The sequence below is a fragment of the Polypterus senegalus genome, chromosome 12, assembly GCF_016835505.1.
Source record: "Polypterus senegalus isolate Bchr_013 chromosome 12, ASM1683550v1, whole genome shotgun sequence".
Taxonomy (NCBI): Eukaryota; Metazoa; Chordata; class Cladistia; order Polypteriformes; family Polypteridae; genus Polypterus; species Polypterus senegalus.
In genome coordinates, this window is record NC_053165.1 from 63,585,930 (window position 1) to 63,612,683 (window position 26,754).

The window sequence follows — 26,754 nt, forward strand, 5'->3', positions numbered from 1 at the left end:
CTTATTGTCCCTTATTGAGGTGCCCCTCCAAAATGAGAACTACTCAAATTGTGAAATTTTACACAAAGTGTTTAAATGTCCATTCTTCTTAATACAATTAAAAGTCTTTCCAGAAGTTTGGCGGAAAAAGCAACCTTTTGAGAATAAGGCATATATAATCAGGACACTGAAAACTACTTTGTTGTAAATGCTACATGAATAGTTTAAGGGTGCACAAAATTCTTTTTCTTTCAAGCTACAAAATATAGTAGAAGGTTAAGCTACTATTGTTAAATATAATATTATATCCATGAGACCTGTAAGAGTCTAAATTCTAAATTTCCTTTGCATTTTAAACCCCTTTTCACTTTGTTTTATTATTCTATGTTGTACTGTACATAGACTAACAAACCCACAACTGTAAAAAGGGATACATAGCATGTATTGCGATAAGTTGCCAATAGCTTAAACACCAGTATACAGTACGTCATCCATCAGCAGCAGTAACATTTTTGAATTGCTAAACATGTCAGGTGTTTCTTGTCAGAGCTCAAATAGAATAAATGTGTGAGAAAAATTTAAAAATCTTGCATGGTGGGGCAGTTATTTTAAAAGCGCTACTATGGTTGGCAACACAAGTGAACAATATTGGCAGCTCCATTTAAAATGGAGTAAGAACTAGCTTATAGTAATGTGACACACAAATGACATAACTTGTCAGTTTAGTCCGTACATGCTCCAAGGAGAGGGAATCAAAAGTTTAATATTAATTTTACATAGTAGAAAAAAAAACTGGAGGTTAAGGCCTGAAAAACATACATAAAGAACCCCACCACGTATGGTGTGCTCAGCAAATGTGCAAGGTGTTTTTCTTTTAAAAATAAAAAAAATGCATTTTTTTTTTTCTCAGTAGTGTCCTAAATTCAAAGTCTGAACTCCTAGTAATTGAAACTCTAGTACAATTGGGAGAAAAAGGATTTTAAGATTCACATCTAAAGCTTTAGAAGGTTTCGTAATCAGCAATTGTGGCTCCCTTCACATTTAAATGATTTTTCCCAGGCTTATATTAAACTCCTTATTTTAACTGTCTTCAATAACCACTCTTCTAAACTTATTAGATGAGGAGAGGAATTGGGCTGACCAGTTTTGTTAACGAAATTATGTATTAATGAAATTAATTAGGATGGTGGTCAACAAGTGACAGCCTTTTTAAACTGTTTACAAATGAAGATTGTTAAATGAGTAACTTAAACGCTGAGGGATCTTAGAAGAATCAGTCAGTGTGATGGTGCTGAGACTCATCCTTTAGGACAGGGCTTGGAGAAATCTGGTTTAACATTTATGACTTAAAACAAGGGATGCTGCATCTTTAAACAGAGCCCACGTATTTGGCCTGTTGTTATAACAGTGTAAAAAAATGGGCTTACACTCAATATTTTGGGGGGAGAAAAGTGTTCGAATGCTAGAATTTCTGAAGGTAATGGACAAGAAACAATGGCTAGATAGTACTCTAGCAGCAACTTGTCTTTGTTAAGTTTTAATTAGATTTTTTTGGCATAAATGTAATTTTCTGATGTGCTGAAACAACAGTCACAGGTTTTCACTATAAATCTACACACACACGTGTACTCTTCCAGCCTCCTCATTTGAATTTTTGGAAAACAGTAAGTCTGCAGTCCCCTACAGATTATTTAACCATTTTATTTCATGCATGGAAATTATATCTAAGGTAAAGAGTGCTTGTTTATCCTTTTTCAAAAATGACTTCAAATATTTTATTCAGTAATTCTATTAGAATTGTGCAGTATTATGTACAGTAATAACATAAGGAGGCATGAATTCTAATTTTTGCTCCATATAATTTGCTTCAGATGTTTAAGAGTAGGTTGTAACCATACACAGATTAAAAGTATAAATGGCTATTACTGAAAACTAAGCACACAGTATATAAATGGCTATTACTGAAAACTAAGCACACAGTATATAAATGGCTATTACTGAAAACTAAGCACACAGTATGGCACAACTGTAAAAGAGATGTTCCTATAAGATGTCAATAAAATCTACCCACACTTTTTAATTAAGGAAGCTTATTAAAAAAGGTAGGAGTAAAATGATCTTTATACTTGTATAACCATACTTACCACACTGGTGCAGATTCCAAATTTAAAGTCAACAAGATATTTTAGTGACCATTTCCCACAATTTTGTTGACCGCTGTCAGCAGTGTTTACAACATGGTAACTGAGGCGTCTGTGATAATTCATCGCCAGCTGTACACAAAAAGCCTTTAGTGCCTACATTCACCAAACATTAAAGCTTCCTTGAATGATTTGTCATTTGTCTTTATTACATTGTATGTTGTTGGCAACAGCTTGCATTTAAAATGACCAGAAGAAATTAAAAACATTGTGAACACTTACATTATTTCACTTTGATTGTAGTATTTCGTTAGTAACTTCAAGGTTTTTTTTTTTGGCATACAAAGTTACCTATACCTGGTAGATGAACACCAGACTGGTGGGATCCTGTCCTGGATAGTTTAGATATATTAAAACACTTTGATTTGTTTGTTTTAATTATCTCTGATGAAAACCAAAGACAAAGTAAAATAGTCAGCCTAATTGAACAGTGGACTTTCTAATGGAAGTATATTATGTATATTGGGGGGAAAAAAAAAACAAAAAAAACAAGGCTATTTGGGGACATCTTTGTGCAGTATTCCTTCATCCAAAGATTCAAACTTTATCAATGCTCATACAGTAATAAATATAATTCACTGCTGGACGTTGTAAAAAAAGCAGTTTAACTTGGTGGAGTACAGCAACTATGTGGCTGATAAGCCAGTTAAAATATGTTAAGGGGCATGCGGAATCTACGGTTTAAACTAATTTGGCCAATCAAACTCAAACAGTTTAATACTATAAAGACAAATAAAGAAGATGTGCTCAAGGTGAGAAGCCGTATGCTTCATCACAATAACAAAGCAGCACACAGTAGTCTTCATTTCCACTTTTTCTTTCAATGTTCTGGGGGGAAAAAGGGGAGATGGGGAGAGAGACGACTACGCCTCCTCTTCTTTTGCTGGCATTTGTCAAAGTATCAGCCATATATGTGTTTGAAGCTGGCCAATCAAAAGAGGGAGGTTTAAGTTTTCAGATTTTGAAGTTTTGGGCGATTTTCATAGAGTACTGTCCCAAGTATGTTATTCAGTTGCTCATTAGAAGTTCCCCTGTTTAAGAACTTGTAATCTCCAACCCTCCCAACAAAAAAAAAAAAAAAAAAAGAAAACGAATGGGAAAAAAAACTTGTGAAAAACAATTGTGCTCCACTTCGAGTAGACAAAATTAGACTTGGCAAAAAAGCAGCCCCACAACTTGTACCTCTAGACAAAACTTTAAATGCACAAAATACCTTGGCAAGATGTTTCAATTTAAAAAAAACAAAAAACAAAAAAAAACGGATATAATCTTAAAACAAGTGTACACAATACAAATCCAGAGAAACTTTTGCTTGTTATTGTTTTTTTTTTTTTTTTTGTTTAAAAAGACATTAAAACTGTCATGAACCAAGCACAAGTTCACGCTTGCTGCAGAGCATGCAAACGGCACTTTGAGATGTCCTTTGGGGAAAAACCACAGAATCACTAAACAAACACTGGTTCAAAAATCTTTACCCACTCTGTGTATTAAAAAAGAGAAATCAAATATATCAACACTTAACCCACTGTCTGAACTTTGTTGAAAGAATACTGGAATTAACGTGTAGGGGTACAACAGAAGCGATTAGAAAAAAGAAAAGTTTAACTCTGTCTTGCAATATAATTCATCCTTATCTTGATCTTTGACAATAAACTGTTAACCATGCTGGACCAAATAAAGAAAAAAATACATTTTTAAATACTCAATTTAGATAGATTTCACATTATGGCTATTCACTCTTACTTTTAAACATTTACAGAAAATACCAAGGCAAAGGTGCTTACACTGGACAGTCTTTTCAGAAATATCTGGCAAAACTAAGAAGGTAGGGGAAAAGGCTCCATTTATTCAAGTGAAACTGTGCAAATGATTGGCTAAAGTCCCCAGGGCAGAGATGTTGTACATAGAAACAGACATTGTAACAAAGGCTTATGAAAGGGATCAGGTACCTTTTAAATTTGAACATACATTACAGGTCTAAATACCAGAAATTGGTATAAAAAACTCACTGTATAAATTAATATATTAAACACTTCTTGATCTGTTCATACTATTGTAGGCATAATTTGAATTACAGTTTAAATGTAGTCTCCACCCCCACCCCAGAAAGAGTATTGGCAATTTAGCTGATACATGAAAATGCGCTGAATAACAGCACATTGTTTCATACAAAAATACTTTTGCATAATGCATGAGATTTGTTTTGTAATAAAACATTAAACAAGGTTTAAAAAAAAAAAAAAAAATTAATAATAATAATGACTTGCGCTCTTGCCTGGTCCTCACTTTTTAGACACAGTATGATTTTTTTTTTTTTTTGTACAAAGTTCACAACATAAAAAGATTTGGGATTAAACAGTAGAAAAATGAAAAGAAAAAAAAAACCCACATGCTTTACTTTGTTTTTATATTGTATGACATCCTATTAACAAATCAAATGGCTGTACAAATGTCATTACCACGCTAATCCGCATCCCTAGCAAATGCACACACCCTAAGCCTGCTCCAGCTCCCACCCCAGAAAAAATGCTTTGGACCTTTTGTTTCTTTTCTGATTATGGGTTACATCCAGACTGAAAAGTACATTATAAAGTTTTATTCTTGAATCTTCTGTTGCAACTGGAGAAAAGAAAAATTCAGGTTTTGTCTGCCTTTGCCGAGTATTTCCTTTTTTTGCTGCTCACTTCTTGTTATTTTTAAAAGTATCATTTTTGCATTAATAATTTCCCAAAATTAAAAAAAATATATATACATACATACATAGATACATACAGTACATACACACACACACTCACACAACTGGACACTGGGAGTGTGTTTGTTGGTGTTCTATCTGCGGCCAGCTCCAGGTTTAAAATGTTTTAAAGTGTCCATTGTTAACTAGCTGAGTTTTCGCAGCAGCTTTTCCTCTAACAGTCCAAACTGTACGCTTACAGACATCTCTGCTATGAACTGTTCACAGCCCTCCTTCGTGACTTGTTTGCAGTACCGCAAGTCAATGTGACAGATGTTCCCACAGCGTTTGAAGTAGGTCAGGCACTGGTCAGTAACCCTAGTGCAAACTGCAGGAGAGGAAAGATTAAAGCGAAGTGGGTATCATATCAGAACCAGAAGGTTAGCAAATCACTGCATCCCCTAACCATGCAAACGCACATGCATGAAGAATGACATGAACAAAACGCTTAAAGCAGATGTGTACCATTTGTGACAGAGTCAGTTCCAGGACAGTTCATTATCAGACTTAATTATTTGATTTGGTGCATTTATGCAGGAGTTGTAAATTATTAATTTAATTTATTTTATTTCAATGTTAAACAGCTGATGTCCCCACAGCCCTGATCAGGAAAAAGCTGGTTTATCAAATGGATGGATGTATATGCACTGCTTACTAGAACAAAACCAAAAAAATAAAAATCAAACTGTGTCAAAGCAGCGGAGAGCTAACCTTCTTGTGAGACAGGAAAACCTTTTTTGTTCAATATATGGAAAGACCAAAGTTTAGTTTCTTAGTGTTTAAAAATTCTTCCTTAGTTCCTAAAGATGAGAATGGTAAGATGAAAATCGGTCCAGTTTTTTCAGCCTGCACTATACAGATACTGCTGTGGACATTTATAAAAACCAACAACTATTCACTTGGCTAGCTTACAGTATTTAGTGGTAAATAAAATAAATTTAAGATTTCAGTAGAAATGCCAACTATCATTAGCTATGACTTAATGAATGCAATTTGATAAGAGGAGAATGAGGACATATAATTGGGATTCCTTCTTATTTACATTACCAGGTTTTTATAATTATTGTGGCTTTACAGTTTGCTTTTGTAGCAGACATATCAGAAGCCAATTTCAATTAAAATAAGCCCCCGTCATCAGGAAATATTATTATTAAGCATTTTATTTGCAACATGTTACATGTTTAATACGCACATGCAAGTGTTTTATGGTACTCTGTATACACATCAATAAGGACCCTATAAAATGTTTCCATTAAATAAAGTCAAGTAATAAGATTATTTTGGAATGGTCACTCCAGATTAGAATAAATTTGTGAAGAATAGCATTTCAGCAGTGGATGACTGATCTACAGTTCGAGTGAGGAATGTTCTTGAGTACAGTTCACAAATGTGTACATGAAAAATTAAAAAAAAAAAAAAACCCCAACAGCATTTCCCTTTGACTGAAATCTAAAATATTTTTTAAAAACATGTCATGGTTCACTCTGTATGCTTTTTTAGCTGGAGATGAATGTACAAGGGATTTCCAGAAGAGGATGTTCTGCTTTCCTTCAGGAGTGGACCACAATCACAAAGAACAGGGTTCCATCCAAGGTCTCCAGAAGTGGAGCAGAGGAAACAACACAATAAGGGCTCAAAAATGACCGTTGGATCTTCCAGTCACATGGTCTGGGAAACAGATAAAACGGAGACCTGAGAGGACCGTTGGGGGTTAACTTACAGTCAGCACACATGAAATAAATTTACCTGTGCCAGACAGAGATGTAACAAAACTTATATGAAAACCCTACTCTGGATAATTAGTAGATCAGTATATTGGAGAAGAAGACACTTTGTTTCATTTGGCGACTGTGTGAACTGTTGTAATCAAAAGAGCTCATCTTCTCTGACAGGACTGGAAACTTGTTTAATTTTACTTGTCAGCATTGCACGTGATAGAATAAATCCCACTCCTTGCACAAGGATGGATACATTCATTACAAGAAATGGGTTCTCTCCTACAAAATCATTTGTGGGTGCAATGTTTTTTCCTGTTAAATTTATAAAGAACACATCCTAAAACCATTAAGAATTTTTCCCAGACCAAGTCATCGGAGACGTACCATTTTCTAAAATCCCCCCAAGAAGAATGCGGTTGGGAAGTGCAGTTTTAAACCTGCCTGTGAAAACCATCATGATGGCCAGCCAACGCAGGGACTCTGAACCCCCAAGCTGTATCAAAGCAAATGCTTTCTAAAGCAGACATCAGCATGCACTCCAAAACAGAAAGAAGTACAAGGATGACATTTTGCTTTTTCAAAAAGAAACAGCTAAGACATCTGGAAAACAGCTGTCACTGATAGCCAGGTACACATCCACTTTAAATTTCTTGAGCTCATCTAAATCATACAGTTTTAAAAAGGTCCATGAACAAAATAAGTTCAAGTTTCACACAGTTCAACAGATAAAGCAGACCATGACATCACAAAATGAAAATGAACAGATAAATCACATTCTAAAGACTTATTTATCTAGCTTTACAGAAAAAAAACCCACATAGTTATAAAAATGTCAAAGCCATTCATATTTTCTTCTTTTCAATTTATGTGAAAAAGGTAACTTTTATTTCAGGGAAGTAAGCAAGGTACAGATACTTTATACCAGTTGTCAACATTTCTCAGGTTTGACTGTACATATTTTCTAGTAAATGCATACTGCTGCACCTTTAACCTAATGAGTACCTAAGTCTGAATTCTTCTAAAATGAATGCCAAGAGCTACAAATTTAATAATGCAAGTTGGCTTTTTGTAAACCAGACTGTGGCTGAAGGCTGTAAGAAACTGGGTTCTATGAATAAGTGGTTTTAGACATTAATGGGTAATACAGTTTGAAACATGGCCATTAGTGAGCTAATAAAACTAATTTTTTTCTTTTGCTTTGAAATGTGAAAAAAAAAATATATCCAAAACGACAGCAGTTCAGTTCTGCATATGCTAAGGCCAAATGTATAGTATTTTTGAGAGATTATAATTTACATTCAGTAAATCCATGTATGTGTTAATGCACTAGCAGGAAGATTCCGTTTCCTACCTGACAGATTAATCTCTGTTAGAGAATCCCGAGTTGTAGTTCCTACAGCAGTTAAAATGTTAATAGACTGGTCAGTTATGTGGTTACAGTAACTGAGATCCAATCGTGAAAGTAAAGGCATGTGTCTGATAATAAGACGAAGCGAAGCATCAGTAATATCCAATCCTGCCAGACGCAAGTCTACAACATTTCTGAGTTTACTTCGATTGTCTATTTGTCCTGCAGATTGAAAAAAGAAAAAGAAAAAAAACACAAACAACAATGTCATTGATGTATACAATAATCACTAAATTATGACCAGAATGAAAGCTCTGTACTTTTATAGACAATGTCACGCAATATTGTAAACTAGTCCCCATCTCATTAATGGCTACTGATCTCTTTCAGGCCTTTCAGTTTTGAAACTATAAATAATTACTCAGCTTAACACAACCAATATATCAAGAAAAATAAATGCAATCCTGATCAGCAACCTTCCTTTTTACAAACAGGATATTAAGTTGTGCATAACATGACTATCTACCAAAGATATGGGAAAGAACGGCTACTATTAAAATATTGTTTCTTGCCCTCACTAATTGTTAGCTTTATGATACATCTCTCCCATTTCTGGTACACATTAATATAAATAAGAAATGAAGAGAGAAAAAAGAAACAAAAACAAACGACACTTAAAAGGAGCTCATACCTGGCCTGTTATCTGTTGGAGGAGAAAGCAGGTCTCTCATTTGAGCATCTTTTAAACCTTCTACCCACTGGACATCCAGAGTTCGCAGCAAAGGGCAACTGGAGGTACAAAGTGCAGAAACTGCCACCCATGAACAGCCTGCTAGCAGCAGCACCCGAAGACCTTTAGTTAAAAGAAAGATAAGTGACTTGGCTATAGATAGGTGTAGTCATTAATGTTGGATTACAATGTAACAATAGTTCTGAAACCACCATGAATGTATACATTTAAATTAATAAAGCATAACTTTTCATACAAAAAGTCCCACCATAAAAATGTCACAATGAAAATATTTTGAAAAATTGTTAACTTTCTAAGCTGTACAATTTTGTTTAACTACTTTTTTTTCCTTTCTGATTTGAAACTAAAGAGATTAAGACTTGTGAGGTACCAATGGCACATTCAATAAAGTTAAATGTAGAACGTATCTCTTTGGAAGTGGTACTGCTTTTACACAATTCTGAACCAACATACAAACATTTCCCCAGGAACTCTATTCTGCTTTTGGTATTTAATGGCACTAATCTGTATTAATAAAATTCTACCAGTGCTGCTGTAAGCATATGGTGCTTGTGTAAATACCCTGGAATTGGCTAATGTACGAAAAGGCTTATCTGCCTTGGGTCCACCACTTGACACAACAGTCAAACATGCCAAGAGACTTGGGAAATGTAAAATAATTTCAAATAAATAAATGTACATTTTATGAGAACACAAATCTTAGGGTTATATAACATATGAATAATGTATTAATATAATTACTAATTTATATTATAAAGTATGTTATATTACTATAAGTATATATTATAGTATTATAAGTACTATTTATGTAATGTATAGTTGGAGTAATGCTACATGTTTAGATAATAGTTTAAAAATTCTGTAGAAAATTAAAACACAGAATGTGGTTACCTCAATTCCTTCCAACCACGTTCATTTTTTAAATTAGTTTATTGCATTATCAAGATTCAGTATACAATCAAGTATTAATCACTCTGCGAGTCATACCTGGTAATCGATTAATAAGCCAGCTTAACTGTTTCTTTGATATGTTTGTCCAACTTAAGTCTAATGACACAGGTTGCCTTCTGATTATTCCACTGAGCATAAGTGGAGTGATGGATTTACATCGATTGAGATCGATTTTAGTCCACAGCCGCTTGTCGCAACACCTACAATATAACACAAAAAAAAAATTAATTAATAAAAGGTACCTTTACTTGCAAGCGAAGTTTCATCCAAAAAATATATGGAGTAAAATGTTTTGAATCAGATAGTGATAAATATGGTACTTATACTTTTCTTAGTATAAACCAACAAATATATTATTAAAGAACATTTTGTAATACCTCTGCTAAAACTGAGGCTTTATCAATGAAGAGTACGGTTAATGAGTCATACTTAAATTAAACTTGAAATGAGTTGTAATGTAAATGTGAAAGGCTTTCAGTTTTCAAAGAATGTCTAATTAATGGTAATCATTGTGTCACACTAATATCTCTTTGCTCTATCATTAATTGTCATATATTTGTTTCAATTTCAGTGTCTTAAATATCTGTACATGCGTCTTATTTTCTATATTATATAATACATGCATGGTACACTGCATGTTGTAGAATTATATCTGGCATTTTTATTTATAATTTTTTAGTTAATTCGTGTTTCTTTTCACAATATCAATGTATTAGATACAAACAGCATATTAAAACAAATTAAACGTATTCCTGCGAGTCCCACCTTCATGTTATAGAAGTACTTCAGTGTGAGAAAGTAAACTGATCCGTTACATGAGTGCATAGAAAGATTCTAATTATAGACCTTTGTTAACAAACAAGAACCTTTGTTTCCCCAGGTATTCATAGTAGATGATCCATGTTATACACAGTTAATTCATTTTAAGCTCAGAATGTGCCCTCCTACAGAGTGAAACATACTTGGACATTTGAGGTTTGCAGCCACAAATATCCATAGCTTCTTCCAAAGACAGGAGAGGATTCAGGACACAACCAAGTTAACCATTCATTCACACTTACAAGTACATTAATGAGGTTGTCTGCAAATGTTTAAAAAAAAAAAAAACAAACCTAATGAATGACAATCCAGTATGAGTCGTTATACCTTACTGCACTATTGTAGACTAGATGTACCCAAGGATAGCAGGGCAAATGTTCACTGGGACAGAATAAAAATGAAAATACCATTCACATGAGCCTTTAGTCATTTTTAACCAGATTTTAAGTTTATATGTACATTTTTATCAGTGGACTTTTATTACATGAGCACACTTTTTGTTCCAAGTTCTAAAAACACAGAATATAGTTACATTATATGACAACACACTCAGCACTGCGTAACTACTCACCATCTGTTCCATGTCTTGCAGACACTCATACAGACACACAGTTCTTTGTGAGAGAGGTAGCTGAATACAGCCATCCACACTTCCCTGCGCATCACATGAGCCTCCCCATCATCCAGGGGCAGGGAGTCAGGGGGCGGGCTGATAGGTGGTGGCCGGATCACATGGCGTTCCATCTGCATGCATTTAGGAGGCGAGCGAGATGGAGGGGGACGTGCAGAAACCGGGGTGCCAAGTGGACTCTTACTGACCCCAAGAGGAGAGAGCTGCTGGTTATGACTTAGCTCTCTGGGAGTTCCATTCATTTCTCTTGGACTCTGATGTAGCCTTTCACTGCATGCTGTACTATTGCTCAGGGGTCTTTTAGGCTCCTCATTCTCACTCTCGGGCTCAGATTTTAAAGGTTGGCAGTTTTCATTTGCCAAACAGTCCTCAGTTTTTTGGATCTCCTGATTGAGCTCTTTACTCAGCTCCTTGCTTAGTTCTTTGCTGGGAAGCCTGCGTTTCCTCCTCACCCGTGCTTTATTCTTTTCTTGCAGTTCAGTGCCACTTTCACAGCTAGGACCAGCTCGAGGAGAGCTTGACTGAGACTGATCACTTTCTCTAGTTGCTAGGGACTTTAAAGGTGTTTCAGGAAGATCCTCTTCCATCTCTTCGTTGTCTTTCTCTCCAGCATTATCATCTTCATCTTCCTCTTTGTCATCTTCATCTTCGTCGTCATCATCATCTTCTTCCGATTTAAGCTGTCGTAAAGGCTTTGGAATCGCAACTCTGTCATCCGAGGATTTCAAGGACCTCCTCTGCAGCCACAGAATACAAATAAGTTTACACTTAAGTTACAAGCAGTACAAAAACTAATTTTCTTTTTGTGTTTTTAGGCTATTAAAAAATGAACAGTGTGTTAATATTATTGGTAATTTAATAGTGACTGAATTCTTTATTCAAATATGGTCCTGTTCTAAACAGGAACAAAATGCACTATTGCACACATACCTTAAGTATGGGCATTACTTAGCTCTGAATGCTAATGATTAAAATATAAAACTTTGCAGACCCTGCATTCAGGTTTAATTAGGAATGTGTTAATAATCAATACTGACAATTTAAACAAATGCTTTTTTTTTTTTAATAAAAGTACTCTAATAATACTGCATAAAATTAACCATAAAAACACATAATTAATATTTATTCACTGTATGCCTTGCAGAAAGGTAGAATATAACCATCAGGACTACATGGGATCAGTTAAAAGATTCAGTTTTGAAAATATAAAATACCAAGTCAAACTAAAAACCAACCAACATTTACTTACAGTTCAGAAGCTCATTTCTTAGTCATTACCATCTTGGACTGGCAAGACAGACACAGCAGTATTCAGGCAAGTTTGGTTTGAAAGTGTTATTAGTTTCACCATGAAAACTCATCCAAATTAATTACATTTGCTTTAGGAGTCTGACATACTTTGGAGTTAAGAAAGTGACAAGAGGAAGGGGATACTTTCCCAGTTGCCTCTGGCTATGTATGTACATCTTATGAATTAGTCACTGTTGATGGAGGTTTTTTAGAAAGATATGCAGGAATGTGAAACATGAAATACAAGTAACTTTAACCTGCTATATAGTCACATAATTCACAAGTAATGAGCCAGGTTTACCTAATTTAAAAGCAAATGATTAAAGAAAGAAGGAAAGAAATAAAGCAATAAGAAGATAATAAAAAAGCACTATTATACTTTGTCAGTTTTATGGTCACCAAAGAACAGTATTAACTTTCTTTTCATTTTTTCACAGGAAGAACAGCTGTGACTTTTTTCTTCTTCTAGTTAAGCAGTGTCATTCATTTATTTTTGTTAATTTAATGAATGGTGGGTAGAGCTGGAGAATGCCAATTTGTGTAGGCACTGATGTCAATGCTGTAGTTTCGAAGATTCTTCTTCAGCAGTTGCTTTTAACACATCAGCCAGTTATAGCCATTGGCTCTCCGTCTTCTCCAATAGTGCTCATCATTTTTACTTGTGACCCTTAAATGCCCTTTTTCTTAGGATGTTTAATTTGCGAGTACACATTCCTATAGCTTTGTGTTTAAAAAAGCCTGAACTGCAGTGCCGACACTGCATTCTATTTGACAATTTCTGGGTAACCGAGTTTTTATTTTCTAGCTGTAGCTGAACAGCAAGATGTGGTAAATTATGCAAAAAAGTTGATTAAGAATGTTCATATATATATTTGTTCGAAGCACAATCTTTTTCAGGATTGCAGGTCATGACAATTTCTTTCCATTTTTTTCCCCTTTTTAAATTGCAATTCATTTAATAGAGTGAATTAAGTGGCAATTGCAGCAACTGTTTCTTGTAGCGTAAATCAATTTGTAAATTGCAATTTCAAACCATTATCTCTTTCTTAATGTAAGCCCTAAAAGGTCTGCTCATATGACAATGTGTTGTTAACATTTAAAATCTGTTACTGACTGGTTACAATTATGTACTGGCGTTTTGTGTATATATATATATATATATATATATATATATATATATATATATATATATATATATATATATATATATATATATATATATATATATATATATATATATATATATATATATATATACACACACACACATACATATAAACATACACACACACACACTATATCCTATAAATATATATATATATTTAATTTATTAAAAAAACCCACAACATTCTGTCTGGAAAAATATTCAAATGTATTTTCTGCAGTATAGTTTTGACTAGTCAAAAATAATAATACCAGAGAATTACTACTCAATATTGACTATATACTTGAAAAGAACTTTTCTCAGAAGTTACTAGACTTAAATTAAAGTATAGACATTCACAAAAATATATACTTTAACATATTGGTTTGCATTCTTTGGCTTTAAAGGTGCCCTACAGCTTAATGGCAAAATACCAGTATTGACAGGAAGAAGCAGCATCAACCCAAAGTGCCTTAACTCACCCTCTTCCTAACTGTTGGGTCTGCACTCTTGTCCAATGGCTTTCTTTTCTTTTTTAATGGTGTCTCCTCAGAATTGCTTCTAAGCAAGGCATCTGCCGGCAATGGTGCTGCTCGTTTCTTAGGTGGTTCCTCAGATTTCCGCTTTAGGCCATCTTCAGGTTCCACTTTTCTTTTCACAGGAGTAGTTGAATCATTTTCCTCCTTCACATCCTTGTTCACTCTCTGCTCCTTCAGTAGTGAACCCGGCAGGTTGGACGCGTACTTAAACCCTGGGCCTCTCTTTTGCTTGTAGGCCAAAAGTTAGGAAGAGAACAAAAAAGGCAACTTTATACCTCATGCCTGTTGTGTAAGCTGTAAATGAAGAGCAATAATTCAACCTCCTTCCCTACTAATTAATATAAATGTAACAGCTTTCATAGAACAAAAAGTAATAGAAGAACTGTAATTTTCAATTATAGCCGACAGTTTAAATATGCTTTTAACTAGACATCACAGTTGGGTATGCTCAACACAATAATTTGCTGCAGCTGTATATGCCCTACCAAATATGCTGTCGTAATGCTCAACACCTGTCAAGTTATGAAATGGACAATATATAATCTAAATTGTCTAGATTCCTGCTGTTTCAAAAATTCATTGCAATAACAGGTAATCACAGTAAATAAAGGATGCTTATAACCTCTTTTTCCCCTTAATATTGGTTTCTTTAAAAAATACATAAGCAAATTAAAAAATAAAGTTCAAATGGCGGCCATTGAACCTCCTTTACTTGTGGATAATAATCTAATTAAATAAATGCAGATCAAAAGGTAGACGAGTGAGTTTAAACTGGGGGGAAAAAAAAAAAAAAAAACCCACTATGTAATGTAATATTTTATGGCCAAACATCATAGTCAAAAAATCTTAAACAGAATTTCTATTTGTAACCTATACAGCTGTAAACACAGATGTGTTGGTCATACAGTATATAATTGTTCAGAATGAACTGCTAGAAGCTCCTCAGCGGTAATTTTTATATTCTGAAACTTGCTTTCATGCATTCAGTTCAGCTTAATTATAAAGAAAGAAATGGGTATTATTTCTGGAGAAAATAAATTCTATGAAGTTTGCTCCTGTCATTCTTTTCTATAGAAATATACACAATACACACAATTCTGCTACTGTATCCTGGCTTTCAAACAGAATTTTGCCCTCTGAAGTATTCAGACAGACCGCACTCCTGTTGATGCTTACTTTCCCAGTTTTTCCAGCATGGTTGCAGACTGGGCATTCCCAACAGTTTGGAAGCTCCTCGTTCACTACACCACCTGCATCTTTTACCTGAGAACAATGAAACGACAGATGGAGATGAGCTAAAATTAGGAGGAATAGAGCTAGAGTGATATTACTTGCTTAAATTCCCACCTGAAACCAAAGGTAACATTTAAAAATATGGTTGACCATCCAATAAACCTTCTCAAAACTTTATGTCTGCTGTATTACCAGTCTGACACAAAACCACCTAAGACATGCTATTTGCTCAATTTTTTAAGAAAAATAGTTATTTTCACCTAAAATCACCATTTTACTAATTTATGCTCACGGTCACCGAGCGACACTTTTCCTTGCTTAATATGAACAGTACGCAACAGCATCGTGTGCTTGTCTATGGAAAGTCTGCTTAGAATAAAAAAAGAAAAAAAACATTGAACTATCATTCCTGTTTGTGATATTTTATCTTAAAAACACAGAACTATCAATCCTGTTTGGATATTTTATCTTATAATTGTAAAAATTCAATTTTTTTAGCAAGTTAAAAACACACAGGCTGTGTCTCCCAGCTTTTAAAGGACTCCTGGTAATCAAAGTATGCTAGCTTGTGCATAGGTTGTCTGGTACCAGCCAAACATGTTTGCACAGTGGTTGTCAGTTGGTACTGTGTTTTTTTAACCACTATCTCTACATTTAGTTACAAAATGAAAATATTACAAGATGTGAAAATAACCATTTGCACCAGTGTAAAGAACAGAATGTTCAAATTATTAATGTATTTTTTCAAAAGATGGTTACTTTCAAATGAAGGGAAGTTGTTAACACAAGCTTGAGCTGAAATTTGTTTAAAAAAAAAAAATGCACATGAAATAGCACATGGTCTTTTCCTTAGTTATTTTTTCTCCCTCATACTAAATAATTCCAACAGAATGACAGGAAAGGTCTGAAGCACATCAACTTATATTAATGGGAATTTCACTTATCTTCTGATGCTAATTAAACAATGTTCTGGCTTTTAAAAAAAAAAAATATATATATATATATATATATATATATATATATATATATATATATATATATATATATATATATATATATATATATATATATATATATATATATATATATATATATATATGGGATGACAAATTTTTTTTTTTTTTTTTAAAAGTTTGCACATGCTCAGTAGCTGCGCAAGTGTGTCCAAAGACATTTGAGTTTACCTTGAGGCAGCCTGGATGCACAATCTCATTGCAAATGGAGCACTCCATCAACATGATATTAAACTTCTCCTCCTCTTGATCAACGGTATCCTCCTTCCCTGCTTCACCACAAACAAGGCAAACTGCAGTATGGGGAAGCACAGGCTGAATGGATGGAACAAAAATATTAATTAAGGACTCTGTTCTACTGATAAAACCTTGAAAGTTTCCATGTGATCACTAGCATCTAAAAATGCACAACACAAATGACTCTATTCCTAACATTTATAGTCATACCTATATCAACAGTATGCACAATGAAATAATAGGAATAGGTAAAAACAATTATTGTTAGGGCTCCACATTAAATTGTGCTGAAACAAAAAAAACACAATGCTGATAATTAAAAACACACATTTGAAAAGGCTGCAGTGACAGGACATGTGCACAGACCTTCAATAAATTCAATAAAACTGGAGTGAAGAACATCAATTCATGGCAAAGGATAAAAGATCACCACTGTTTGGACCAAGTATACTGGCTAATATAGCAAATTTGCTCCGGTTTTCAAAACCAAACTCCTCTTTAGATGATGAATGTTTGGAGAACATTTTGTCTGAAAACAAAACTCTTAATATTTTAATTTTAGAACCACACTCTGATGTATTCATATCTCTAGAGCCTAATAAGAAAAGTTCCTGTAGAAAGAAAATAAACTAAGGATGCATTGACCGTCATACTGCAGAAACACAGGGTCCAATATATGGTGTATAGTGTAGCATTTGTTCAGGGAGTACACAGTATAAACGTAAACACTTTAACCACAGCCATGTTTTATAGGCAACTGAGCTTTCATGACTCCATACCATATCAACCAGTGTTCATTTAACAAAACATTACTGTAAATTATCCAAAAGAGATTAACATTAAAACATACAGATATGTGCTTCATTTAAAAGGATACCAAATACATATATCTGCATATTTAAAATGGGGGAAAAAGAAAAAAAAAAAAAGTCTGGCACTACTCCTTCACTAAGTCGGGTATAAATTCTACTTCCAGTGACTGCCAGTGTTGAGCTTGCACACAATTCTAGCGTGTAGTTACACTTCAGATACTCCAGTGCTCCTCTCATATCCACCAAGATGTACTGGCTAGGTTAACTGGCCACTCTAAAAAGTGTGAGGAACCCCAACAATGTAACAGGAGGCTGTTCATAGCGACTTCCTGCCATGCATCCAGTGTTGCTTCAGCCCCACTGCAACCCTAAACTGGATTAAGCAGTTTTGCGAATAAATGTATTAAAATCATTAATACATTTAAAGTCTGTGTTTTAATTTTATTTCAAGAGAACAAATGCCTAAGACTTAAATCTATTTATAGTAGTGTTCTGCTACTTCTAGGAATGTATAACTACAATATGAAGTATTAGGTCAATGCCAGCATTGTCATGGAAATCTTATTACTTATCCAAGAACAAAGTAGAAAATCATAAAAACACAGTGCATCAAGAAGCTGCAAGTTGATTTCCAGAGACCTTGCAACAACCACCAAAAGGGAGTACAGTATATGATATTCCAAGATCCATTACATCTATTAGTGTATAAAAATGCTGCTTATTCTGAAAATAAGAAAAAAAGCTTCACAGCACAATCTATTGAGTCTTCTATTTTATAACTGGTTTATTTGTTGTCTATTTAATTACCCATGGTTGCTATTACTATTATTTTTGTCCCAGCATCTGATGCTCTCAACACCAATTTCAGCCCCCTAAGCTGGACTAATTAGGATCAAAGAATGGAGGGATAGATATATAATCTCAATCATGTGAGAAAATGATGATAATGATTAAGATGAAATAAACCTTGGCAAATTAATGATTTTACATCTACATAATGTAGGCAGTTAAAACCCTCAAATTCAAAATCTAAAGTTCCCCAATACTAAAGAGAGAGTTGCATGCACAAGCAAAAAGTAGCCAGCTCAAGTGTGTAGAGGCAGCCAGTCAAATGAACATGATAAGCTCAATAATATAAATAATGACAACAGCAGCAGCAGCATCTGAAAACTGTGAGTCAGCTGTTAAATAACTGCTTTATCAATATGCAAAGTTCCACAAAGCACAGTTTGCTTATCTAAGACTGACAGAATCTTTCTTAACCATTATATTAGTTGGAGCTGTTGACCAGACACCACCATGCTTAGGAAATGGAAAAACCTGTGTGCGTCTGAAATGTAATTAACAATACATAAGCACACATTGAAACATATTAACAATAACAGGTAAGTATAGATGTCTCGTGTCCGGCTAGACTGTTAGTAGGTTTATAGACTTTTTATAGACCAAATGCAAACAAAGACAACTGTGAGCCCTTGTCTTCAGTCACATTCTACAACCATTTCACTTGTAGTGACACTGGAGGAAGTGTTCATTCTTTACATAACTGCATCCACAATCCAGACAATTTTTTTCCCCTCCAGTATCAAGCTTTTGTACAAGCACCATCCAGAAAATTTGTGGGCTTATTGAACTATCAGTACTGACATTTCTACTTGATTGGAGTTACACTGAAAACATGCTTGAGCAAAAAAAAAAAAAAAAAAATATTGAAATTATGAAACTCTATATACCATAAAAAATTCTGTACACACCAATCTGGAAATACTGCATGCCTCCTGGTATATTTCTTAATAAGTCAATCTTAAATGTAAGACTAACAAGCGAGCTAACAGATGATAAAAAAAGGTAGGCCAAACTTAAAAGAGAGCAACAAGCCTTGGAGACACAATACAAAGAACCTTTTGACAACTATCAAGCTATTCTTTTAAACAAATATTTCAATAAAGTAAACTATTACAAGTTAAACTTTAATAGGATACAACTAACAGGGAGCTATAAAGTTTTAATATGATGATTTACACAATCTCTTAAAATGAAAATCTGGCTATCATAAAAGGGAAAATAAAAGTTTCAGTTTACATGAATTACATACTTGAAGCAACCGAGAATAAAAATAAACTGACTAAAATTAAATCTCTATTCAACAGTCTGTTATGCACTACCTCTAGTCTTTGGATTTTAAAGTAATAAGCCTTAAAAAAAAAAAAAAGTTTCAGAAATTGCAATATAACTTTCCAAACAAACAGTCTTCCACATTAGATCAGTCATTTTGGTTTACTTACAGCAATACACTGCCTCATGATACAGGACTGCTTCATTCTTCCCGGGCCCCCAAATTTCTTCATGTCCTTACAGAAGTGACACTCCCCACACTCTGTCCGTAAACATGCTTCACACTTTCGGCACCTTGTCCGTCTCCGGCGGGCCCCTGCTGTGGTCCGGTTTGCTGCCAGCTTGACTGCTGTTGATGCTCCAAGCTTACCTTTCGGTCGTCCCCCAGACTTTTGCTTTATTTTAAAAAAATAAAATAAAGCAAATGAGCAGCACAAAAGGTAAACATAATAAATTTTGAACAAAAAATTATATACATCAAGTTTCTCAAAAGGTTTATTGCAATCTTTAAGTGAACTTTGTGGAACATGAAGACAATGCCACCAGTAAGATGCAAGAGAAAGGTCTTCTTGTAAATAAGAACCCAGATTTACTTTTTTTTTTTTTTTTTTAATAAAACACTGATTGTATTAAAATTTATTCTATACTTACAAATTCATTTGAAAAGGCAGTGAATAGAAAGAAGGAAGGAAAGAAGGCTATACAGACAAAAAAAAGTTGCATCTCTCTTCATCATTTTCATTTTTTCGGCTTGAAACATACCCTTTGTTTTGCCTTTCAAAGATTTACGCTGACGTGGATCTTCACTAGCTCCAGGCAAGACATTCATTCAAGATTAGTAGCATTAAAAAGTGTCAGTAATGAACATTTAATATGTGTTCAAGCTTAGTCAAGAGCTCCTTTCTTGAGGAGCTTGCTTAATATTAAAGTTTCTTGTAATATATTATAGTCTATATTTTTATAAAATATTGTAATTTATTTAGTAAAGTTTTCTCATACCACATTCACACAAATAGCATTAATCCTTTAACTTTTTTTTTTTTTTTTAAAAACTAAAAATTGAAACAGCACTAAATTCACCTTTCATCAAGAACTCAAAGACACAACAGGGTTGAAAGCTTATTGTGTTTAGTGCGGACGTAGCTAGTTTTCTTTTAAAAAGACCTGAATCTCCTAATACGTTCATTTTTACAAAACTTACATGCATAAACTATTTTATAATTTGTGTATAATCGCAAGACAGCGATCAATATTCATGCCCTATTACTTACAAAGTAAAATGACCAATGCAGGCAAGGTATTTTTTTTACATTTTTAGAAAACAATGGGCTTTGAAAAACAAGTTTAATTTGGCAAATCCACACTGTATATACCTAATCTGTGCAGAAATATACAGGTTTTTGCCATTAGTAGAAAGTAGGCTTCCATAGAAGCTTTTGCACAAAATGTGTGTGTGCATATTCTCTTGCCATATCTAGTATAGTCTGTACTTCAGGTATATTACCAGGTGTTATGCACTTAAGACATGAATACGCACTGATTTGTACTCTTTCAAATGAGTTATAAAGACAATAAAACATCACTCTCCAATATAGGGGCTTGAATCTATCAGTCTTCTTTAGGCCAGCTTCACAAAACACAAATGTCAAGTAAGAAAGCATGCCACATCTATCAAACGCAATTGATGCATCTTAATAGGATTGCAGGGAGTGGAGGATCACATGACTCCCTCCCGACTTCTTAGCACAGTTTCAGATTTCCTATTGAGCTGCTGAAGTATCTAGGAGTTTAAACACATTTTTGTTATTTGATCTTCCACCATAACCCAAAATTAAATAAAAGTGAACGGATACATAAATAAAAATATCCTAACAACCAATTTTCTGTGCAAAAATTTAAATGAACACTATGATTCAATACATACTACATACATCAAAACTCACTGCATCACTGTCAGTAGCAGTAATGACATTTCCAGTGATGTTTGATCATTGTTACACAGTGCCGTGGATATTTTTTGGCCCACTCCTATATAAGTACTTTAACTCAGTAAAACTTCTTTATTTTCAACCAGATATTCCCTATTTCATGTTCTCCCCACACCTTATCCATGGTTTAAATTTGACCTTTAACTAGAGCGATACTAAAACTTTTAATTTCTTTTTCCATCAGACTTTCTAACACTAACCTATTTGGGTGTTTTAGATCATTGCCATTCTGCATAACCAAACAACTCTTGACGAGGATACCTCTTGCACATACATTCTACAGTGGTAAAGTGCAAATCTCAAGCTGTAGGTGCTGCTACAGGAACTGGTACAGGATAAATCCAAGCCAAACTGTTCATGACCGGTCAAACTTATTGTACAGAAGATTAAACCAATTTTTGTTACTTCGGGTTTCTTTAACTGGGGGCCTGGGACTGAAACAAGTACAGTAATTCCAGTATTTTTTTTTCTTTCCTATAAACTAGAACAGTCTATGTATTTTTCAAAATGTTACAAACTAATGAATGAAATGCTGTACTGTTAAGAAGAGTAATTATTTAACCACTATTAATCAATTCATTGATGGCTTTATTCAAAGAGCTTAAAAAATATCAATTTAACAATGTAAAATTCATCTAAGCAATTACTAAGAAAGTACACCTTTAATGACAGAAAACAATATTTTAAAGTAGAATACAGCAACCTTGGGGACTGACTGTAGAACTATGCTAGTGGAATGCCAGCAGTCTAAAAAAACTATATAGCTAGTTGACACTTAATATGGTCAGAGTATCCACATACAACTAAGAGAGTAGAGGAGTAGAAAGGCCAATCAATTTTCTGAAAAGGTATGTTTTTCATTAAGTGTTTAATTGTATTCATGAAAGAGGTGAAGTATTCACATATTTTCATCAGGCTGTAAAGCTCAAATTATAACAAAGTTCTCACTTATTTGGCCTGGTTCCCTAGAAAAAAGTGTACAAATAAAGACGATCAAACATAAGTATACATATTTTACTTATTTACCCTCAATGCCACAACTAGACAAATGTATGCAATGTAGTAATTTGTTTACTACATAATTTACATAAATACTACATAATTTGTTTTTATAAATGATGTTTATGTCATGTACCTTGTATGAAAGCACCCATATAACATTCAGAATACTCCATTAGTATTTGAATATGTGTAGAAATACAGTACATATTTTTAATGACGAACATTTTACATATGGATATATATTCATATACACACAAATTCACACACAACACATAGAAGAAGCATTATGATAGGCTTGCACTGCTTACTTTGTTAGCCATTGGGTTATCCACAAAATAACAAAGCAAAGGCAATAATTTATCAAGTATGGAATAGGTCAACAAATCTTATCTGCAAATCCAAAATTCTAAAGGCTAAAATGAACAAAAATGTTTAAAAAGGATTTTTAGGCATGAAAAAATATTAGATGCCACTAACATGATTATGCAGGTCTAAGTATTTGTAGGCATCTCTGTATATATTAAAAATAGCTAATACAAAAATCATTGGAAAAAGACTTTAAATGCTCAAGTCCAATAAAGTCAGTAAGATAGCCCTTTCACAGTAGAGGCCATAAAAAAAATTCAAATATGGTCTTTGGGTTTATTTTATTTTTCACAAATGTGACATACATTTATTAGCTTCACAAACGCATGCTCTTAAGTGAAGCATTATTGCATTACTTATTTATTTAAAAACGCAATTTACAATGCCAGTGTATGGAGCACCAGAGGAAACATGAAAGAAAGAAAAAAAAAAATCCTTCAGACTCAATGAACAAGTCTAATACTAGAGCCAGCAATATTCCCAGTTGTTCAATCATGTCTTAGGAGTGTACACGTATCAGAAGAATGCATAGTCATATACATTTTGCGTACATTTTGTTTTTGGAAGTCTTTGCCACTTTTAAAACAGTCCAGTTGGCCTTTACATTTCATTCCATCCTCTCCATCCATACTTGATTATATTGTACTGCCACTGTCAGTTTATTGTATCTCATATTGTGGTTGTCAAAAATTTAACTGCAAATGAACCAAACACTCAAAAAAATGCATTTTTTGGATTTTTAAGTAATCTGACAAATAAGCTATCACTTTATAATGATACATATTTATAATTTTTTGTGTTACTTAAGAAAATGCTTTTCTAGATCGGTCATGGAGTATGGAAAATGTTCCGATTTGTTTGAAAGCAAACTGGAAGAAGTTACAAATGGACAGTTTCCATTTATTCTTTTTCTTTTTTATTGATCTCATTAGCCAAAACCCAACATCCATTTTGAAGCCAGCCCCAACATTGGATAAATGGAGAAGGGATGGAATAAGGAAAGCCATCCGGCCATAAAAATCATGGCAAAACCTGTGACATCAAACCCACATAGAAGTGGGAACAGACGAAGGAGGAGAAGATTAACTGCAGTGACACTTCAAAGCTCCAAACAATCATGGATGCATATTCTCCAGTTTTTGCGAGGGGAACCCCAAAGACAGGCATGGACAATGTGGCCACTCCATTGTGTAATTAACATTTCAAAATTTTACCTAATAGAAAACGTGATGCAAAAGAGCTACAGGCATGTTGTTTACTTATATACGGATATTTACCTCTAGTGAGGCAGTTTTCATTAACTGACTGTAGTTTACAGGAAATTCCATCCGCTCCATTCACTGAGAACAGAGAACAGCTCTTATATCTTCAGATGATAACTTGCATCTATAGCTTTTGACACTTTGAAGCAAATAAATTTCATGTTATTTCTGGTGCTCCACAGAACACAACTGTAAAATACTGAGCAACGCTGCAAAGTTGACTCAATCATCAATGAAAACACTGCTTCCGGGTTGGCCAAGATGAAATTTTGTTAGGATGCAACATCTATGGCAGTAGGTTCTCACCAAGAAAAGACATGTTTGATATACAAGTATCTAGAAGTAAAACAAATCTCCCACAATAGAAAAAATACCAAAAACTCTCAAAAATGCCTAGACGGATATGACTAAAATGGGGTGACACTGAAGAAAAAACAAACTTAGCCAAGAGTTTTTTGGCTTTTTTTTTTGACATTTTCCATTAGTTATGCTGTATCTAGTAGGACACACTGCATTGAGAACCCTTTGTTTTGCCACAAACCTGCTAGTAATCGCACGAAAAAAAAAAATGGGGCATGCTGGTTTATGGAAATGAAAAGTGTGTGCAGGAGCAAAGTTTGGTGAAATTCAACAGTCTATTTCATACAACTAATCCAGTAAAAAAGGTATTTAATGTATAATACTCCCCCATTCCCTTCTTATTTACAACCTTATGCAAATGCTAAAGTAGAAACTACAATTTCCATCAGCCACCGTGGACTTTCACATTTTATAGAAGAGCACCAACAAACACGGCATGTAATCAAACGGTAGCAACCACTGCATTGTTGTTTTGGTTTTTTTTTTGCCCCCCAGCCCCAACCCCCCACCATTTTGGGATATCAACTTAAATTGACTCACTGGATTAGAGTGTCTCCCTCAGAGTACTGTTTCTCAACCTTTCTGGCATTGGGACACAGTTTAACTCTTTTAAGATTCTAATGATCTACAGAAAGCATATTAAGAGCAGAGGGTTTCCCCAATAATGAATCAAGCCTGCTCCAAAGACTTGGTGGGGGGGTTGCGAAAGAGTTCCACTTGGTGAAACAAGTGCAGCTAAAAACAGGACAAAATATCACACAGCACTGTCAAATGCTTCATTGGACTGAGGATGTCACATGCAGCAATCCAAATAACGGAATACATTACATTGCATAGCCTTGCAATTTTGGAAAAGCCAATACTGCTGTCTATCTACATATCATTATTGAGTTGCCAATATCAATCAATGATCAGCATTAAGCACTTCTTAAAAGAAAAAAAGAGGAAGAAAATAAAAACAACAAATCATAAACTGATGGAAGCAAGTCACATTTGAATAGAATAGAATGGATAGGAAGAGAACACAACAGCGCTTTTGAGTGAGTAAAAGCAATTAGTAGCTTTTCCTTTTTTTTTTTTTTTTTTGTTTGTAGGTATTTCTTAAAACCCACTATATACGGAGGCCGTACTAATTTTAGGTTTTGATGGCAATGGGGATTTGAGATTTTTACTTTTGAATGAGTCAACTTTAACTCAGCTCTCTATAATGTTACCAAATAGCGTTTTGATACAGAGTTCTACTGCAACCTCTTTCACACCATCATCACCAAAAACTGTATGTAGAATGTTAAACAGTAAGCACCTCAGGAAGGAGAAGGGCAGTTGGGAGCACAGACTAATACAGCACACTGAAATATTCACCACATGAGGAACTAACTCAGGATCAAGTGCAGCCATGCAACAGGTGACAACTCAGCAACTCACTAGCTTAAATGGAAAGGAACAGTGTGTGTGTTTTTTTTTTTTTAAATAATGGCTGGAGTGCCACCAACCCCCAAATTTTCCCTGCAAGCTGGAGGACCCGTTTGCAGGACTGGATGCAGGTTAACGCCATATGCAGGATGGAGCAATTGCAAGTTAAGGGTTTTACTCAAGGGCCCAATGGAGTGGAATCACTTCTGGCATTTACTGAATTTAAACTGGCAAGTGAACGAATATTAGCCCCCGATTTAAAAAATAAAATATTGTATAAAGAAAAATACTTTGATTTGAAGTACTTCTGATATATCCAATTAACACAATACGGAGGCCCAGTGACTTAGAAAACTCATTTTTTTAATGTAGTCTGCTAATGTGACAAAGAGATAGATGTTAAAGCATAGCTCAAGAAAACAATATTCTTAAAATAATTGAGCTGACCATTAAAGCCACTGTGAGCTCAAAAGGCATAGCAGGTCAGCACCAGGCTGCGAAATGTTCTGTACAAGCTGTAAAATGGCACAGTGAACAAGGTCTGGTACACAACAGCAATAATTAAAATACTGAAGGTTTTAAATAAATCAGGACTGTGTCAGATGTGAAGACTCATCTTTGTTAGAAGTCATTCCAGATTTGTCACACTGTAAACCTTGCTTGTGCAAAATTCAATTAAAGTGGATCATCAGAAACACAACAAATATACTTATCTTTTGATCCCACGAAGACAGTACCATGAATAAAGTAAAAAACTCAGTAAACATAACTACACTCAGTGCCATATGCTTTGCAATAGAAAACAATAAAGTAACTTGATACTTTCAAGCAAAAATAACCAGTGACTA

The 26,754-nt window shown here is 34.2% G+C and overlaps 1 protein-coding gene across 5 annotated transcripts in view; it reads right to left on the bottom strand.

Annotated features, from left to right (window-relative positions):
• Positions 1 to 4,554: 4,554 nt before the first annotated feature.
• Positions 4,555 to 26,754, bottom strand: part of LOC120540810 (lysine-specific demethylase 2B) — a 93,045-nt gene continuing 70,845 nt past the window's right edge. For 3 of the 5 annotated variants that reach the window (XM_039771876.1, XM_039771875.1, XM_039771880.1), the window contains 9 exons: positions 19,686 to 19,910; positions 16,523 to 16,666; positions 15,282 to 15,368; positions 14,049 to 14,342; positions 11,073 to 11,869; positions 9,719 to 9,882; positions 8,672 to 8,833; positions 7,984 to 8,202; positions 4,555 to 5,242 (listed from right to left, as the gene is read on the bottom strand). In XM_039771876.1, the coding sequence (XP_039627810.1) occupies positions 5,061 to 5,242; positions 7,984 to 8,202; positions 8,672 to 8,833; positions 9,719 to 9,882; positions 11,073 to 11,869; positions 14,049 to 14,342; positions 15,282 to 15,368; positions 16,523 to 16,666; positions 19,686 to 19,910 (2,274 nt within the window). In that variant the 3' untranslated portion in view covers positions 4,555 to 5,060. The remainder of the gene's footprint in view (positions 5,243 to 7,983; positions 8,203 to 8,671; positions 8,834 to 9,718; positions 9,883 to 11,072; positions 11,870 to 14,048; positions 14,343 to 15,281; positions 15,369 to 16,522; positions 16,667 to 19,685; positions 19,911 to 26,754) is intronic. The other 2 variants (XM_039771878.1, XM_039771877.1) reach the window with 1 other exon arrangement.